We start from the raw sequence: 18,968 nt of genomic DNA on the forward strand, positions 1-18,968 counted from the left end.
ACTTTAATTCAAACGATTCTAATTCTGCCAAATACGGACCTATTAGATTGAAAACTGACCTATTCAACCCTTTCAATTCGAAATTCAACCCTTGATAAATATGTCCCTTAGTGTTACTGTTTTTTTTAAGCCTACATAAATCAGCGCTGCCGTGTCTGCATTGAGTTAAAACTGCACCAACCACATTAGCCCAATATAAGATGAAGTTTACAGCTGCCCTGTTGGCATTTGCCAGAGCCTCATATTGCCAGTTCTGACCTGCTTTGTGCTGCCCAGTTGTTAGCTCTCCGGCAGTTGCATGCTGCTTACCCCCTGGGATTTCCAAAAATATCTTCAGGTTAGCCATTGGTTAGATGTCCTTGACGTATAGACTGGAATCAACAATGTAATATATTCTTTGTACCTTTATCAAATTGTTCCCCATCAGTGACTTGCCAAAGAAAGCAGGTGCTCAAGTCTCCACCCCACCTTGCACTCATCTCCTTGCACTGAATCCCCAGGAGACATTTTGTATGATACTTTCTAGTATAATATTCTCCATTCCTTACAATATGCAATGATACAGGAAAAAAACCTATCATTATATCAGAGATGTAGAGAGATTATCGCAGGTTAATGCCAGTGCATGGGCTTTAATATCAACCAGCAATCTTGGTCAAGTCAGCGAGAAAACAATGGTGGCACTTGAGGGATGTAGTTCCAGTGGGTTGTCTTTTCCCTTAAAGGAACAGTTCACTGTAAAAATAAAAACTGGGTAAATAGATAGGCTGTGCAAGATAAAATATGTTTCTAATATAGTTCGTTAGCCAAAAAACATAGATTCAAAAGCAAACCGTTATGACCCATGTGGCCCCCCTTCAAGTCACTGATTGGTTTCTGCCTGGTAAAAAGTCTCGAGAGTTTGCGCTGCTCCTTTAAATGGGAATAAAGAGGTTACCAGGGAAAATTGAGGTATGCATATCAGAAAGTGTGACATTAAGGTGTCAATTCAAGAGAGCCGTAATACAGTTAGAAATTGGCACTTGTCACATTTATTTAATGTCTGGTAAACCTTCAGCATAACCTGTTCTGTCTCTCGTGATTAGGGTTCCACAAAAGGCCATTGATGAAACACATTGCATTGCTGGAAATCTATGCAGGATAAGGAAACCTTATATTTGTGTGTGAAATAGGACATCATTCCAGCAAATAATATCACATAGCAGTGCAAGGTAACAAACATATATACAGAAGAGCATCCCAAAGGAATGTGTAGCCAGTAGTGTAACATGCTTAAACATTTGCTAATAAAACCAGACACATGCACATATGTAGCAGCTTTACCAAGGTACATACACAGTGAAACAATTATAACTTTTTAATAGCCACCATCATCTAACAACTCAAGGAAACCACATTATAATTCCATACAGTCACCATTAGGGGTCACTGTCCATATTCAGCTTTGCACATTATAAATTACAATAATATTTTAGACAAATAGGCAATACAAGAAGGGTTAGTAGTATTATTATATTTTGCATCTAGTCAATAGATTCCTGGTTGTAACACAAAGTGGATCAGATGTGAGAGTAAAAGAAGACTGTTTGGTCAGACTCAAATTAAATAAGCGGCAGAGAAAGAACCAGAATTCTATGTACTGATTTTAATATGCACCAAAATAGTGAAAAGAGGAAGGCTTAATATGTTTTGGACTTGATATATACAGTATATACTTAAAAATGCTGACATATTTGTGCAACCTCCAATAATCTCCAATAATCTTCCTTATTCCAGTTTTATTTCTGAATAACACCCCTGCCTACATTATGAAAGATCCTTTTGTAAAGGCTAAGTAAACAGGGTTTTAATGCTTAAAGGACACCTGTCACCCAAAAAAAATTTCCCCCACCGGAGGTATGGGCTAAAGAACCCGGTTGGGATGAAACAAGTTTTTTTTTAAATTCCCACCATTAGTACATTGTTCTTCATCCATAGGTATTGTTAGGGCTATTTGGGCATTCTAGAGCAGGTTAATCTGTCACTTGCCTTCTGATGCTGAAATTAATGGGTGTTAAGTGGTTTGTACTATTATAAGAAGATGGCTGCTATCTAAGAAAAACAAATAGACAGGCTGCCAGAGAGATAGATAATATCTATATAGGGCACTGTACATATTGATGATGGATTTAAAAGGAAACAATAGTTTTGTTGTGGCTATGCTCATATTTTAGAAATCGCTAGATAGATAGATAGATAGATAGATAGATAGATAGATAGATAGATAGATAGATAGATAGATAGATAGATAGATAGAGAGAAAGATAGATAGATAGATAGATAGAAGATAGATAGAAGATAGATATGTAGACAGATAATAGATAGATAGATAGATAGATAGATAGATAGATAGATAGATAGATAGATGATAGATTGATAGATGACAGATAGATAGATAGATAGATAGATAGATGACAGATAGATAATAGATAGATGATAGATAGATGATAGATAGATAGATCAACTAGAGATAGATAGATAGATGATAGATAGATAGATAGATAGACAGACAGATAGATAGATAGATGATAGATAGATAAATAGATAGATAGATGATAGACAGATAGACGACAGATAGATAGATAGATAGATAGCAGTAGCGTCACTAGAGGGGGGCGGGCCCTGGTGCATGACGCACAGCCGGGCGCCGCCCCCCTCCGCCGCATTTGTCAGTGGCGCATGGGCTGCCGGGGGGGCCCTGAGGGGGTGAGGGCCCTGGCCCGCTCGCACCCCCTGCTCCCCCGGTAGTTCCGCCACTGATAGATAGATAGATAATAGATAGACAGACAGACAGATGATAGATAGATAGATAGATAGATAGATAGATAGATAGATAGATAGATAGATAGATAGATGATAGATGATATATAGCTGATAGATAAACTAGAGATAGATAGATGATAGATAGATAGATAGATAGATAGATAGATAGATAGATAGATAGATAGATAGATATCAGCCTTTTATACATATATAAATATATATATCTATATATATATATCTATATATATATATATATATATATTATATATATATATATATATAGAGAGAGCAATATATGGACAAATAATCCCTGTTTTGTTTAAAGGGTAAGGCATTTTTAGTAGTTTAAGGCACAAAATGTCTCAATGTCCTAAATATATTGATAATGGGTTGAATGCAGAGGACCAGATATATAAATATATGAGACACAGGTGGCCCTGTAACAAGTGCAAGTCCCAGCATCCCATGGCAGGTGGAGTATCCTTATATGAAATACATTTCCCTCAGGCCCCAGGCGTCTTACACTGCTCCCTTTCCTGAGACTCAGAACCTCATGTGATGTTTCAGTGACATTTCCAACGACATAAAATCTCCTAAAACAGTTTGAAGGGAATGACGCTATATAGATAGATATATATAGACACAGGGCTATAAGTATATATAATCGTGTGTGTGATGTGTAGAGTGCGCGTGTGAAGCTGAGAGCGAGTGCATTTAGCTGGGACTCGGAGTCGTGCCAAGCTCAGTTTCACTACCTTCTCTGGGTACCAATTATTCAGTACTGATGATGGGGATGCCATGGCCCGCCCACTAATCCGCCACTCCGTCTGTGATTGGCAGAGAGGCTTTCTTTCTCTCCAATCCCGGCTATCCAGTTGGTCGAGAAGATGTCGCTCCTCAGATATCCCACGCTGGTTAGTCGGGGCTGCTGAAGCGAGGCGGGGATTGTCTGAAGCGCAGCCCGGCGGGCACACTGTGACCCGGAGCGGGTGTAAGCCCGAACTGTACCCGCTACCGAGAGGATGCTGAGCCGCTTGATGAGCGGAAGCAGCCGCAGTTTGGAGCAGCAGTGTGTGTGCACCGTGAGGCTGCTGGATGACTCGGAGTATACGTGCAGCGTGCAGGTGACAAGAGGGACAACGGGGGACGTGGGGCGCACGAAGGACAGACAGGGCACGGGGTGGGCCTGGGGTTGTGTGTTGTACGGCCACCGACAGCAGCGGCTTTCTGCTAATGATCAGCACCCCTGTCACCTTCCATTCATATTCCTCCGCTACCGTCTTACTGTACGGGATTTCCATGGGACCGACCCCTGTCCTATTACATCCTGCACCATATAGCTGCTAGCGACCCCTGTCACCTTCCTACACTTTATTATATTAATATTTACCCCTGTGTCACCTTCCTACACTTTATTATATTCATATTATTCATATTTACCCCTGTGTCACCTTCCTATACTTTATTATATTCATATTTACCCCGTGTCACTGTCCTATACTTTATTATATTCATATTTACCCCATGTGACACCTTCCTATACTTTATTATATTCATATTTACCCTGTGTCACTGTCCTATACTTTATTATATTCATATTTACCCCGTGTCACTGTCCTATACTTTATTATATTCATATTTACCCCTGTATCACCTTCCTATACTTTATTATATTCATATTTACCCCGTGTCACTGTCCTATACTTTATTATATTCATATTTACCCCAGTGTCACCTTCCTACACTTTATTATATTCATATTTACCCCTGTGACACGGGGTAAATATGAATATAATAAAGTATAGGAAGGTGATACAGGGGTAAATATGAATACAATAAAGTGTAGGAAGGTGACACAGGGGTAAATATGAATAATATGAATATAATAAAGTGTAGGAAGGTGACACAGGGGTAAATATGAATATAATAAAGTATAGGAAGGTGTCACATGGCTAAATATGAATATAATAAAGTATAGGAAGGTGACACAGGGGTAAATATGAATAATATGAATATAATAAAGTGTAGGAAGGTGACACAGGGGTAAATATGAATATAATAAAGTATAGGAAGGTGTCACAGGGGTAAATATGAATATAATAAAGTATAGGAAGGTGACACAGGGGTAAATATGAATATAATAAAGTATAGGAAGGTGACACAGGGGTAAATATGAATATAATAAAGTATAGGAAGGTGTCACCTTACTATACTTTATTATATTCATATTTACCCATGTGACACCTTCCTATACTTTATTATATTCATATTTACCCCTGTGTCACCTTCCTGTACTTTATTCTACTGGTGCAGACCCCTGCCCTGTTACTATCCATCATTTCATTGGCTGTGATTCATCTTGCTGTACTTCATTGTACTGATTCTGACCCCTGCCCTGCTATTATCCATCATTTCAGTATGTATCACCTCACTATAATATACTGCTACTGACCACTGTAAGTGCCATCCTACTATACTTTATCATACTGGTACCAAACACTGTTTCATCTTACTATACTTTATTCTACTGGTACTGACCCCTGTTAGTGCCATCTTACTATTACTATTATTATACCAGTCCCGACCCCTGACATGCAACTATCCATCATTTCACTGGTACCACCCCCTGTGTTAACTTACTATACTAAGGACTAGTACTAACTACTAAGTACTTTACATTATTATACTGGTACAGACCACTGTGTCTTCTTACTATACTTTTATTAAAAAGTATACCAGGTAACCATTCATCATTTCACACTGGTACAGACCATTGTATCATCTTACTTTACTTTATTATAATGGTACCAAACCCTGTAAGTGTTATCCTACTATAATTTAATCTACTGGTGCCAACCTCTGCCCTATTACTATCCATCATCCATCACTGGTAACATTCCTTTGTCATTTTACTATACTTTATAATGCTGATATCATCCCCTGTAAGTGTCTCCTTACTATACTTTATTCAACTGGTACCAACCACTGCCTTATTACTATCCATCATTTCACTGGTACTGATCCCTTTGTCATTTTATTATACTTTATTCAACTGGTACCAATCCCTGTAAGTGTCATCTTACTATACTTTATTATACTTGTACCAACCCCTGCTCTGTTACTATCCATCATTTAACTGGTACCGACCCCTGCCCTATTACTATCCATCATTTCACTGGTACCGACCCCATGCCTATTACTATCCATCATTTCACTGGTACTGACCCCTTTGTCATTTTACTATATTTTATTCAACTGGTACCGGCAACCCCTGTAAGTGTCATCTTACTATACTTTATTATACTTGTACCAACCCCTGCTCTGTTACTATCCAACAATTCACTAGTACCGACCCCTCTAAGTTTCATCTTACTAGACTTTATTCTACTGGTACCAACCCCTGCCGTGTTACTGTACATCATGTCCCTGCCCCCCCCCCCCATTATAATCAGCCACATGATTATACATTATTTAAATACAGAGTCCTCCACAAAAGATTTAAGTACGTAACTAAATGCAAACCCTAATTTGTCTATTCAGATTAAAAGAATAGGTAATCATGCTATGGGCAATAGAAGGGAAGGGGGTGGCCCCTTTTGAAACTATGTATTAGTATAATACTTCTTTCTCTATTTTTATATAATTTTACTGATCATTTTGTTTTTGTTATCTCTGCCATATGTGTTATACACCTTTCCATTGTCTCCAGCTTTCCAGTATTTTCATATTTTAATTTTTTCCTTTTTTCCCTGCTGTACATTTCTTTTTCTGCTGTGTCCCAAATCTATTTCATTTTCACAATCTCTTGTGTTTTCCAGCTTTTTCATCTTCCTTTGTGTCAGCAGTGTTTGCCATTGTTATGCCCTTTCTTTAGACTCTTTCCCTTTTCTCATCTCTTTCTTTTTGCCGTTCTCTCACTCGTGCACTTTCTTATATTTTGAGCTCTGCTCTATAATTTGTCCTTGACCTTTTGGAACACTTTGTGAGCTCTTTTACACCATTGTTCCATGTTATTATTTTGTTCAAGGTGTCTATAGCCAAAGTGTGACCTGGGAATTCTAAATATTTCACAAGTTCTGTTCATTATCACTTTATTATAAATAACTTTATTTCAACTGGTGCATATATTATACAATCTTATATACAATCATATGTTATAAAGGCATGGGATCCATTATCCAGAAACCCATTATCCAAATCGAATTAACCCATCTCCAATAGACTCCATTGTAATCAAATAATTCAAAATTTTAAAATATATCTCCTTTTTTGCTCTCATAGCAAAACAAAGCCTTGCACTTTACCCCAACTAATATATAATAAATCCTTATTAGAGGCAAAACAACCCTATTGGGTTTATTTCATGTTTGACCAAAATTACAGAAAGATCCTATATCTGGAAAACCCCAAGTATTCTAGATAACAGGTGCCATACCCATATACTAAGCCCCATCACTGTGTGTTACATTATTATACGTTATCTCTTAAGTGCCACATTCTCTTTGCCTCACTCCCTTTTATATAACTGTACAATACTGTAATATTTTCCATTTCTTCACTAATACAGATCCATATCAAAGCTTTACCAATTATCTTTCATTTTTTTCCTCCGTTCCAATCCACGCCACTGGCTTATTTCATTATCTGTGTGCCCCATTACTAAAATAGATTTTACTGGTGTAATTTCCTATATGATATACCATTTCACAGGTGGAATCTTATGATACTGATACACTTTTAAAAATGAAACCAATAAAGCTGACCCCTGTGTGCTGAACTCTAATCCATTTTTTTCAGTATCAACCTGTTACTATACATTGCTTTATTATATGTGATTTTTCTAGTTATAACCCTACTACTGTTTCTTACAACAGTAAAACCTCAGTTTTAAATTCCCTAAGTTTTACCTAATTTTACACTATTGTACACTGTAATGCATTTACCAGATTTGAAATTTTCCTGGATTTTACACCATTTTGTCTGGTCCCCTGAAAAACATAAATAAGGGTTCTACTGTATTTATTTCATATTATGTTACTAGCACCATTCCTGTCACTGCTTGTCACAGTGATTTTAGTAGGTTGCTTCACTACTTTGTTGCATGTACATATATGTTTGATATGTATATATAGCGCCCCTGCTTCAGGCTCAGGCTCTGCTCCCTTGTAGCTTTATTATTGAATGACCAAATCATATAAGATTTGCTAGATTAAGCAAGCTTCCATGCAGAAAGTGCCACTGCTGCAATTCTGCACCTGCAAGCTGGCCTGTGGAAATCAATTGCCTTTGTCTGCTGCTGGCAAATCCAAACGGCAGGAATTTGATGCGTATTTAAAGGCAGGTGTACACTTGAACTGTTGGTGAATTTGTGATAAAGGACTTGTTTCTTTTACATAGAGTCAATGGGAAGTGTAGAACAGTGTTGCAATGGGCTGGAAAGAGATCTGTGGCTTGGTATTGTTAAAGGGGACCCGTCACCCAAAAAAATATTCCAAATCCTATTTTATCGCATTAGTCAAGCAAAATTAACTTTAATTACACTGTATAAATTATTTGAATTTTGTTTACTTCAGTCTGGGATTTCCTAATTATAACAAGTAGATAGGAGCCATTTTGTGGACGCTGTTATTAAGGCAAGCCTTGCATTATCTCAGAATTTTGTTTATGCACCAGAATGGGGGACCTGATGTCCATCCCCAGTAACTGCCCACCCCGCCGCTATGCCTAAAGCATAGAGGAGGGGCAAGCAATATTTGATTGACAGCTGAGATTTTTAAATGAGCTTACAACAGCTATGAATGCTTTAATAAAAATAATAATAGAATTTGAATTTCATGTTTAAGTTGAAATGGACTTTTATTATACAGTTTTTTATGTCTGGGGGAACAGGTCCACTTTAACAATAGTACACTACCACTGATTTATCCTGGTATTTTTCTCAGGTGGATGAGAAATGGAAATTGTCATGATCACATATAGCCATAGATTGAGGACTATATATAGGAATACAGACAGCAAAGTCAAAACAGAGTACTAGAAGTCAGAACAGGCGCAGTCCAGAAAACCAGATTGGAATCGGGTTAGGCTGCAAATAAACAGTCAGTGTCAGAACAGATCCAAGTTAAAACTTACAATGAATCAGAATACAGGTATTGGTCCAGAATGTACAGGAGGGGTTTTCCGGATAAGGGATCTTTTTCTAATTTGGATCTCCATAAATTAAGTCTACTAGAAAGTAATTTAAACTTGAAATAAACCCAATAGGCTGGTTTTGCTTCCAATAAGGATTAATTAAATCTTAGTTTTGATCAAGTTCAAGGTACTGTTTTATTATTACAAAGAAAAAGGAAATCTTTTTTAAAAATTTTAATTATTTGCTTATAATGAAGTCTATGGGAGACAGCCTTGTCTGGAGACACTTGAACAGTTCCAAAGCCAGGCAGATTGCATCAGTTGCTCAGACCATTCACAGCAGAACAGCTGACATAGGTTTAGTGGCACTTCAGAGGTTAATTCAGAGGATTTGCTGAAGGCAGTAAGTCAGAACCAGCACATGCAGTCCGCTGGCTTTGAAACTATTCAGGTGACTCCAGGCACTTACATATTACGGTGCATCCCTTATTGTAAAATATCTGTTTGAAGTGTACTCTTGTTTAAAGGAACACAGGGAAATTGTGATGGTTTTGCTCCTTGGATTTTAGCAGCTTTGCTCCTCCCCACTGTTGTCTGCTAGTGCAAGAGCAAATGTTTATTCTCACTGAGAAAACTGCGCTACCCCTCATATAAACAAGATATAGTTTTCCTTCTTCCATAGTCTTTCATTCTGCATGAATTATTTATGTAAAAAAAATGCTGTATCCAACATAACAGACGTTAACTAAACTTCTGTGTGTATAAGGCTGCTTTGATATTCACCATTTACAGCTGCCCCTGAGCTCCTCTTTGTGATTTCAACTTGTCTGGCACCCAAGTAATTCACCCCACTGATTCTTCCCACATGAAAAGGAGGCCAGAGAGATCAGTTGGCCATGAGCTGAAATACATAGGATTTTTGTACCTAGCATTATGGAGATTTTACAGCAGCCCTATGCATTGATATATATTATTTGCCTACAGGTTGTTTGGGAAGGAGGGGGGGCAGGCTTAATTCTTATTTAAGATATATTTATGGGCCTTCTGAGGACCCAAGCCATTCAGCCAGTAGTGGTGATGAGAAATCATTGTGTGCCGTAGCCCTTAAAATAGATGATAAAATAAAATAACTAAAACGAATTTCAACTGACATTGGAGTACTTGGAGTACACAGCTGGTTTGTGCAATTTCTCCAGTGTCCCTGTGGAGCTCTGGGAGCTCAGTAATACAGATTGCCTAGGGGTTCATTTGACATCCTGAAGTTATTGCACAACTCATGATGCCCTTGCATTTTCACTATTTTGACATTGCTGGGGGGATCAACATGCTCCATTGGCTTGTCAAGAGCAGCAGGGCCACGATGGAGTCTCAGGTCACTGGTTGTGGCATTTAGAATTGGAAACAAGGCGGAAACTGACTGGGAAACAAGGAGGAGAAATGCTTTAGAAACAGTAACACCTTAGCGAACCACTGACAGTTAACAAGACATGGCAGAAAGTAGACATTGGTACACGTGGGGCCTTTTTATTATGCTGTGTAAAAAGTGGAGTGAAGCATTACCTGTAATCAACAGATTTCAACAGTTGGCAAACAAAAGTAAAGTTCTGATTGGTTGCTTTGAGCAACATCAGCAGTAATGCTTCACTCCACTTTTTACAAAACATGACAAATAAACCCCACGGTGTAAACAGGCAAACAATGAGTTAACAAATTGAAGCCAGGCAGTGGCTTAGGGCAGGCAAAGATCAATCAGGGCCAGAAATAGGCAAAAGTCTTTAAAATAAATCACATACATTATAACAGCAGGCTGGTTTACCAAAGAATTGGCAAAGCCCCATTGGCATCAGTGAACTTAAAACAAAGTCCCATTGGCATTGGTGAACTTTACACAAATTCTCATTGGCAACAGTGAATGTTACACAAAGTCTCATTGGAATCAGTGAACTTTTCACAAAGTCCCATTGGCATCAGTGAATGTTACACAAATTCTCATTGGCAACAGTGAATGTTACACAAAGTCTCATTGGCATCAGTGAACTTTACACAAAGTCTCATTGGAATCAGTGAACTTTACACAAAGTCTCATTGGCATCAGTAAACTTTACACAAAGTCTCATTGGCATCAGTGAACTTTACACAAAGTCTCATTGGCATCAGTGAACTTTACACAAAGTCCCATTGGCATAAGTGAATGTTACACAAATTCTCATTGGCATCAGTGAACTTTACACAACATATCATTGGAATCAGTGAACTTTACACAAAGTCTCATTGGAATCAGTGAACTTTACACAAAGTCTCATTTACATCAGTGAACTTTAAACAAAGTCTCATTGGCAACAGTGAATGTTACACAAAGTCTCATTGGCATCAGTGAACTTTAAACAAAGTCTCATTGGCATTGGTGAACTTTACACAAAGTCTCATTGGAATCAGTGAACTTTGCACAAAGTCTCATTGGCATCGGTGAACGTTACACAAAGTCTCATTGGAATCGGTGAATTTACACAAAGTCTCATTGGCATCGGTGAACTTTACACAAAGTCTCATTGGCATCGGTGAACGTTACACAAAGTCTCATTGGAATCAGTGAACTTTACACAAAGTCTCATTGGCATCGGTGAACGTTACACAAAGTCTCATTGGAATCGGTGAACGTTACACAAAGTCTCATTGGAATCAGTGAACTTTACACAAAGTCTCATTGGCATCTGTGAACTTTAAACAAAGTCTCATTGGAATCAGTGAACTTTACACAAAGTCTCATTGGCAGGGGTGATCCTGGCCCCTCCGCTGCCTGAGGCAGCAGCAGTTTCTGCTGCCCCCCCTCCCCCGGAAATTCGCTCTTAAAATACCAGGAGCAGCATTTTTGCTGCCCCTGGTACCCAGTGGGGTGCTGCTGCCTGAGGCGACAGCCTCAACTTGCCTCATTGGCGAAACACCCCTGCTCATTGGCATCAGTGAACTTTACACAAAGTCTCATTGGAATCAGTGAACTTTAAACAAAGTCTCATTGGCATCAGTGAACGTTACACAAAGTCTCATTGTCATCTGTGAACTTTAAACAAAGTCTCATTGGAATCAGTGAACTCTAAAGGCAGAAGTTTGTGCCACTTGGGAGCACTCATGCCACATACAGAAAACCCTGCCAGAAACTGGTGTCTAGTGTGTGTGTGCCAGTCCATCACCAGACCCAGTGACATCATCACAGTGCGCCAATTTAGTGCGGCCATGACAAAGGCCCATAGACTTAAGCATAAGGAAGATCTCATGCCTCTTGTCGTTATCAGGTCAAATCTGCAAGGTGACAATGACCTGAAACTTTCCATATGTTACATCATGATCCATTAACATTTGTACTCCAGTTTTTATCTAATCTCCCCATTTGGCTCTGATATGCCCAGTTATTCTAATCCCTATAGTAAGCATTTGCAATAACTATTCTGCTTGTATGTGGGATGAGTAAATATGTGCTCACTGTATTATTAAATAGAATGGCATTGTGTTCATGAATGAGTGACCTGTGTTTGTGCTTTTTAACTTCAGATTTCATAGAGTGACCCTTATTTAGTGAGCCCAATAGACTAAACCAAATGAAAGCTGTCACTGTATAAGTGTAATACCCAGTGACTTACACGTCTATCTTTGCACACTGCTGTCACTGTATGTTACACTTATGCTCCTGCCTGGGCCGCTCTCCTTCCCTCAATGAAGGTCATTGTGATGATATTCTGCTCTTAAGGGACGCTCTGTCTGGGGATTAATTATTGAAATGCTGCCGGATCGGAGAAAATTGCTATGTAATTTTCTGGGAAGAGACCGTTCTCACATGAGTGGTCTCAGTGTTTAGCATAAGAGAGGATGTTAAAATGGGACACACCGTGACACCAATAGAAATTCTGAATACCAGGCTGTTCCGATTGGCTTGTCAGGATGGCTGTTTTTTTTTCTTTGTCCTCTGACCTCATACAGGGGAGAATGGATAATATATACTGTATATACAGAATATAACAAGATCAGTGTGTTGATATATAGTTAGGACAGCATTTAGGAGGTGCTACAGGTATGGGAACTGTTATCTGCAAACACGATATTCAGAAAGCTCCGAATTACGGAATGGCCATCTCCCATAGACTCCATTATAATGAAATAAACCAAATATTTAAAAATGATTTTCTTTTTCTCTGTAATGATAAAAACAGTAGCTTGTACTTGATCCAAACTAAGATATAATTAATCCTTACTGGAAGCAAAACCAGCCTTTTAGGTTTATTTAATGTTTAAATGATTTTCTAGTAGACTTAAAGCGATTCTGTCATGATTTTTATGATGTAGTTTTATTTCTAAATTACACTGAAAATAATTCACTCTACAATATGAAATTTCATTCCTGAATCAATAAGTGTATTTTTTAGTTGTAATATTGGTGTCTAGGCGCCATCTCAGGTCATTTTGCCTGGTCATGTGCTTTCAGAAAGAGCCAGCACTTTAGGATGGAACTGCTTTCTGGCAGGCTGTTGTTTCTCCTACTCAATGTAACTGAATGTGTCACAGTGGGACCTGGGTTTTACTATTGAGTGCTGTTCTTAAATCTAGCAGGGAGCTGTTATCTTATGTTAGGGGGCTGCCATTGTTCTGTTGTTAGGCTGCTGGGGAGGGGGGGAGGGGTGATATCACTCCAACGTGCAGTACAGCAGTAAAGAGTGACTGAAGTTTATCAGCCACATGTCTGGGGGCACCTGGGAAACTGATAAAAAAAATCAGTTTTCTCTTTTGAGAAAAGGATTTCAATGCAGAATTCTGATGGTGCAGCACTATTAAATGATGCGTTTTTTTTTTTAAAAAAAAAAACATTTTCTCCCATGACAGTATCCCTTTAACTTAAGGTATAATGGTCCAAATTACTCCATCATTCTGGATAACAGGTCCCATACCTGTACCCGACCATAGCCTTGACTATCATGAACTATACAATTATTAAACGGATATGGAGGAAATAAGAAAAGGCTGTTGGGTATTGTCCTTAGCTAAGGCCTGGTCCTGCCCAGAGATTATTTGGTGATCCGAAAGGCGAGTCTGTCCCTGGATACACTGTAAACTTTTTGCTCAATAACATATAAATTCTACCAAATAGTTATAACAGCTCAGGTCTCCCCATATATGCAGAACAACAGCTGTAGTCACTGTAAATTTCTGCCAAAGGAACTAGTGCAATATGGATTTGTCTCTCACCCTTTGAACAAATATGTCCCATAGTGTCAATATTAATGCACAGTTATGCCCCCTGATCCCCTTCCTCATAGACTAGTACAGGTATGGGATTCGTTATCCGGAAACCCACTATCCACAAAGCTTCAAATTACGGGAAGGCCATCTGCCATAGACTCCATTTTAATCAAATAATTCAAATTAAAAAAAAAACATTTCCATTTTCTCTGTGTTAATAAAACAGAATCTTGCCCTTTATCCTACCTAAATTGAATTAACCCTTACTGGAGGCAAAACAATCCTTTTGGGTTTATTTAATGTTTAAATGATTTGTTAGTGGATTCAAGGTATGGAGATCCATATTACTTATCTGGAAAACCCCTGGTCCAGAGCATTCCGGATAACAGGTCCTATGCCTTAACAGTATCCTTCTGCTTTTACTGCGTGTCTCTAAACTTATATATAAAGGGTTTATCTACCCTTTAGAAAGTAAAATGTTATTTTCAGATTATGTTATTTCTGTACTCAGCAATAATGCATTTCGCTGTCACTGTCAGATACCTGATGAGTTCAGTTCTGCAGTGTGGGCTTTGCAGTGGGTTCCTAAACCCAAAGGAGAGGTGACTGATGGAAAATCCTATTCCTGACCAATTTGATATGCTCAGCCCAGAAAGAGAGAATGAACAGTCACTATTCAGTCCAACCAGCGAGACCTGCCATGGGGATTATATTAAATTAGGATCTATTTATATAAAGTCACATCTTTTATTATTTCTGGATCTCGCTAATGAGTTTTTTTTTTGGAAGGGGGGGGTAATGGATGATGGTTTGGTATCTGGTATCCGGAAACCCTTTATCCAGAATGCTCAGAATTACGAATGTCTTCCATTTTATCCAAATAATCCAATTTTTTAAAAAAGATTTCCTTTTTATCTGTATTTGATCCAAACTAATATATGCAGTAATTCATCCTTATTGGAAGCAAAACCAGTCTAATGAGTTTATTTAAAGGGATATTGTCATGGGAAAATTTTTTTTATTTTCAAAACACATCAGTTAATAGTGCTGCTCCAGCAGAATTCTGCACTGAAATCTATTTTTCAAAAGAGCAAACAGATTTTTTTATATTCAATTTTGAAATCTGACATGGGGCTAGACATATTGTCAGTTTCCCAGATGCCCCAGTCATGTGACTTGTGCTCTGATAAACTTCAGTTACTCTTTACTGCTGTACTGCAAATTGGAGTGATATCATCCCCTCCCTCCCCCCCAGCAGCCTAACAACAGAACAATGGGAAGGTAGATAGCAGCTCCCTGGTAAATCTAAGAACAACACTCAATAGTAAAAGCCAAGTGCCACTAAGACTGATTCAGTTACATTAAGTAGGAGAAATAACAGCCTGCCAGAAAGTAGTTCCATCCTAAAGTGCAGGCACAAGTCACATGACTGGGGGCAGCTGGGAAACTGACAGTATGGCTAGCCCCATGTCACATTTCAAAATTGAATATAAAAAAATCTGTTTGCTCTTTTGGAAATCGGATTTCAGTACAGAATTCTGCTGGAGTAGCACTATTAACTGATGTGTTATGAATTTTTTTTTTACATGATGTTCTAGTAGAATTTATGTATGAAGATCCGAATTACAGAAAGATCAGTTATCTGGAAAACCCCAGGTCCTGAACATTCTGGATAACAGGTCTTAGACCTGTACTTTGGCTTTGCGGGAATGGTGTAAAATGTCAGTATAACATTTCTTTCTGTAGTTTTTTTGCTGCACCTTCAATATAACCCAGGTTACACAATGTTTATAGGAAATGCTATTGATTGTTCATGTCCAAACCGTATTTGTGTATCACATTTACATATGTCAGCATGTCAGTGCATGGGGTATTGATGAAATCCGCTCTCTTTGGCCTCCATTACTGTGGGCAGAGTGATCCAAGTGAGTCTTGGGAGCTCTCATATTAATTGAAATTTTCATGGTGTTCCAGAAATATGGAGTTAGCAAAGAATGAACCAAAATGATTGGCTTTATTCGTCATATAGAGTTAAATGATTTTTTTAGGTTGGAAAACTGCCCATCAAGCCGACCCACATATTTCCTAGCAAGTTATTAGTAAAGCCACAGGAAAGCAAGCGGTTTACTGAAACCCTCATAATTTGTCTCAAAAGGATTATAATAAATCTCTTTCCTGACTTCAGAATGTCAGCTGGACTAATCCATGGCTCAGCCTACTGTAATACTGTATGTACTGATTCAACAGAAATATATCCAGTATTCCTTTATGCTGGTAGCTGTATAAAGCACTGTGACATCTCATGGAAGTGTGTCATACCACTTTAAAGGAGAACTAAACCATAAAAATTAATACGGCCAAAAATGCCATATTTTATGTGCTGCACTTATTGCACCAGCCTAAAGTTTCAGCTTGTCAATAGCAGCAATGATCCAGGATTTCAAACTTATCACAGGGGGTCACCATCTTGGAAAGTGTCTGCGACACTCACATGCTCAGTGGGCTCTGAGCAGCTGTTGAGAAGCTAAGCTTAGGGGTCGTCACTAATTATCCAGCAGAAAATGAGGTTGGTCTGTAATATAAGCTGATGCTACAGGGCTGATTATTAAACTCTTATGCTAATTGCACTGGTTTCTGTGCTGCCATGTAGTGATTATCTGTATTAATTACGAATCAGTCTTGTATTGTGACATTTCTATTCTATGTGTACTGTATATTGTGAGTGGGTCCCTAAGCTCAGTAAGTGACAGCAGCACAGAGCATGTGCAGTGAATCAGCAGAAAAGAAGATGGGGAGCTACTGGGGCATCTTTGGAGACACAGATCTTTACTGCTAAACAGCTGTGGTTGCCTTGGGCTGGTACAGAAGCACAAAACAAAATGTAGAACATTTCTAGCTACTTCTTTAGTTCTCCTTTATGGTTTTTGCAGCAATTTGTAACCCTATCTTGGCCCAGAATACAATTTCTAGCTTAGTTTAACAGTACATTGCTTCCACTGGACTCCTTTTCCCAGCTGGGTCCTGACAATGGTGGAGGGGGGAGAGAATGGTGGTGTTTAACTATACATTTCAGCTGCACATTTAAGATAGATTGGGTGCCAGAGCTTCTTACATGAACAAAGGGTTTATTTGCTAATGTCATAGGGTTGAACTCACAGCAGATCAATGAGGAAGAGAGATGGCAGCAATATTTAAATACAGATCAACTTTTTAAGCCTGATGGACTTGTGCTTCTTCAGCTAGCTCTAACTTTGGCTAATGCTCTTTCATAGCATTTGTGTTTTTTTTTAAATAGAATAATTTGCTTTTCTTCATGCATTTTAATTAATTGGGAAGGAAGAAAATCATTAGTGCTTAGGTACAGTAGGGACGGCTAATGTGTTGTTTTCAATCAGTCTGGACAGCAGATTGTTATACAATCTTGTTCATCTGAAATGTGAGTCCCCAGAGCACTGCGCTACTACTGTGCGTTTGATATATGAGAAAACATTTGTGGTTAGCTATAACTGATGCATACACTTCAATTGCCTTTTGGTTTAAGTGCGCTGCTGTTTTATCAGGCATAATAGAAAGATCTGCTGAATGAGAGATAGTAATGCTGCTGGATGTGTGGATATTGCCCATTAGGCTTCAACAACTTTAACAACATGTCAAATCACCACCTTTATTCTCTGTTGCCATCTTGTGGTCAGTCTGGAGAAACAACCAGAATAGAGAATGGCAGAGCCAAAAGCTGACTGAGAATTGTATATTTTCATTAAAAATAAAAATAAAATCAAGTAGTTTGTATTAGATTTTTCTATATAGAAGGGTGTTTTTCCAGTATAGCATTCAGACCACCGTTACATTTTAGAAATCTTTGTGATTTTTACATCTCTGATGCTCTTGTTTGTGCTTCCAGTGCTGTGTTTTCCCTTTATTTTCCTCTGCACATTGGTGTTTAGCTGTAGCAGCTTGTGAGTAATACTGGCTAGGCAGGATTTACGCTGCCCCTGTAACACTGAGAGCTGCAAATGAGCAGGAAAACATCAGGGCACGCTTCCTGTATCAGTTAATTCATTGAAATGTAAACCATCAAAACGAATGTAACATTGCTCAGAGTTTTCTTCTGATTGCTTTTGCAATTTACATTATTTTATCCCCTTGCTTTGAAGTTTTAACACTGCTAATATAATGAATTTGAATCAACAGCTCCACATGCTGTCTGGAGAAAATTAAGTTAGTGAAAAGAGTCCTGGGATGTTGCTCTACTTCTAACTGACTAGATACACATCAGCTAACTCTTCTCTGCTCCCTAACTTCATTTTCTGAGCAGAGCAACATTACAACATGCTCTTTTTCTCACTAACTTGTTTTTCTGCCGAAATGAACAGTGGGCAGTGCAGTTCTTATATTCGTCATATTAGCAGTGTAAAAACTACTGATATGGTGAAAACTAGAAAGACAAGTTCATGTAAATTCTGAAAGTGCATAGGAGGGTTATTTGCCATTCCGTCATGCCTCTGTTCAGACAAGAAGAGCAGAGGGTACTTACACATTCATGATATCAGCAGTGAAAAACTGCTAATATAATGCAATCTAAAAAACAAATTCAATTGCTAAAGTGCTCAGAAGAGCAATATTACATTAATCTTTATGGAGATGTCTTTCCCCAATACATATATTGGTTTATGTAAGAATGACAGTTTTCCTAACAATGAGCGGGAGATAAGGCAGGTAAGCTAAAGCAGTGCAAGCTCTGGACATATAAACTATATACAGGTATGGGACCAATTATCCAGAATGCCTGGGACCTGGGGTATTCCAGA

At 38.4% G+C, this 18,968-nt stretch overlaps 1 protein-coding gene across 1 annotated transcript in view; it reads left to right on the forward strand.

The window, feature by feature from the left end:
* Nucleotides 1-3,570: 3,570 nt before the first annotated feature.
* Nucleotides 3,571-18,968, forward strand: part of frmd5.L (FERM domain containing 5 L homeolog) — a 37,438-nt gene continuing 22,040 nt past the window's right edge. Inside the window, exon 1 of the mRNA XM_041586929.1 lies at nucleotides 3,571-3,926. Within this exon, the coding sequence (XP_041442863.1) occupies nucleotides 3,825-3,926 (102 nt within the window). The 5' untranslated portion in view covers nucleotides 3,571-3,824. The remainder of the gene's footprint in view (nucleotides 3,927-18,968) is intronic.

The sequence above is a fragment of the Xenopus laevis genome, chromosome 3L (assembly GCF_017654675.1).
Source record: "Xenopus laevis strain J_2021 chromosome 3L, Xenopus_laevis_v10.1, whole genome shotgun sequence".
In the NCBI taxonomy this organism is placed as follows: Eukaryota; Metazoa; Chordata; class Amphibia; order Anura; family Pipidae; genus Xenopus; species Xenopus laevis.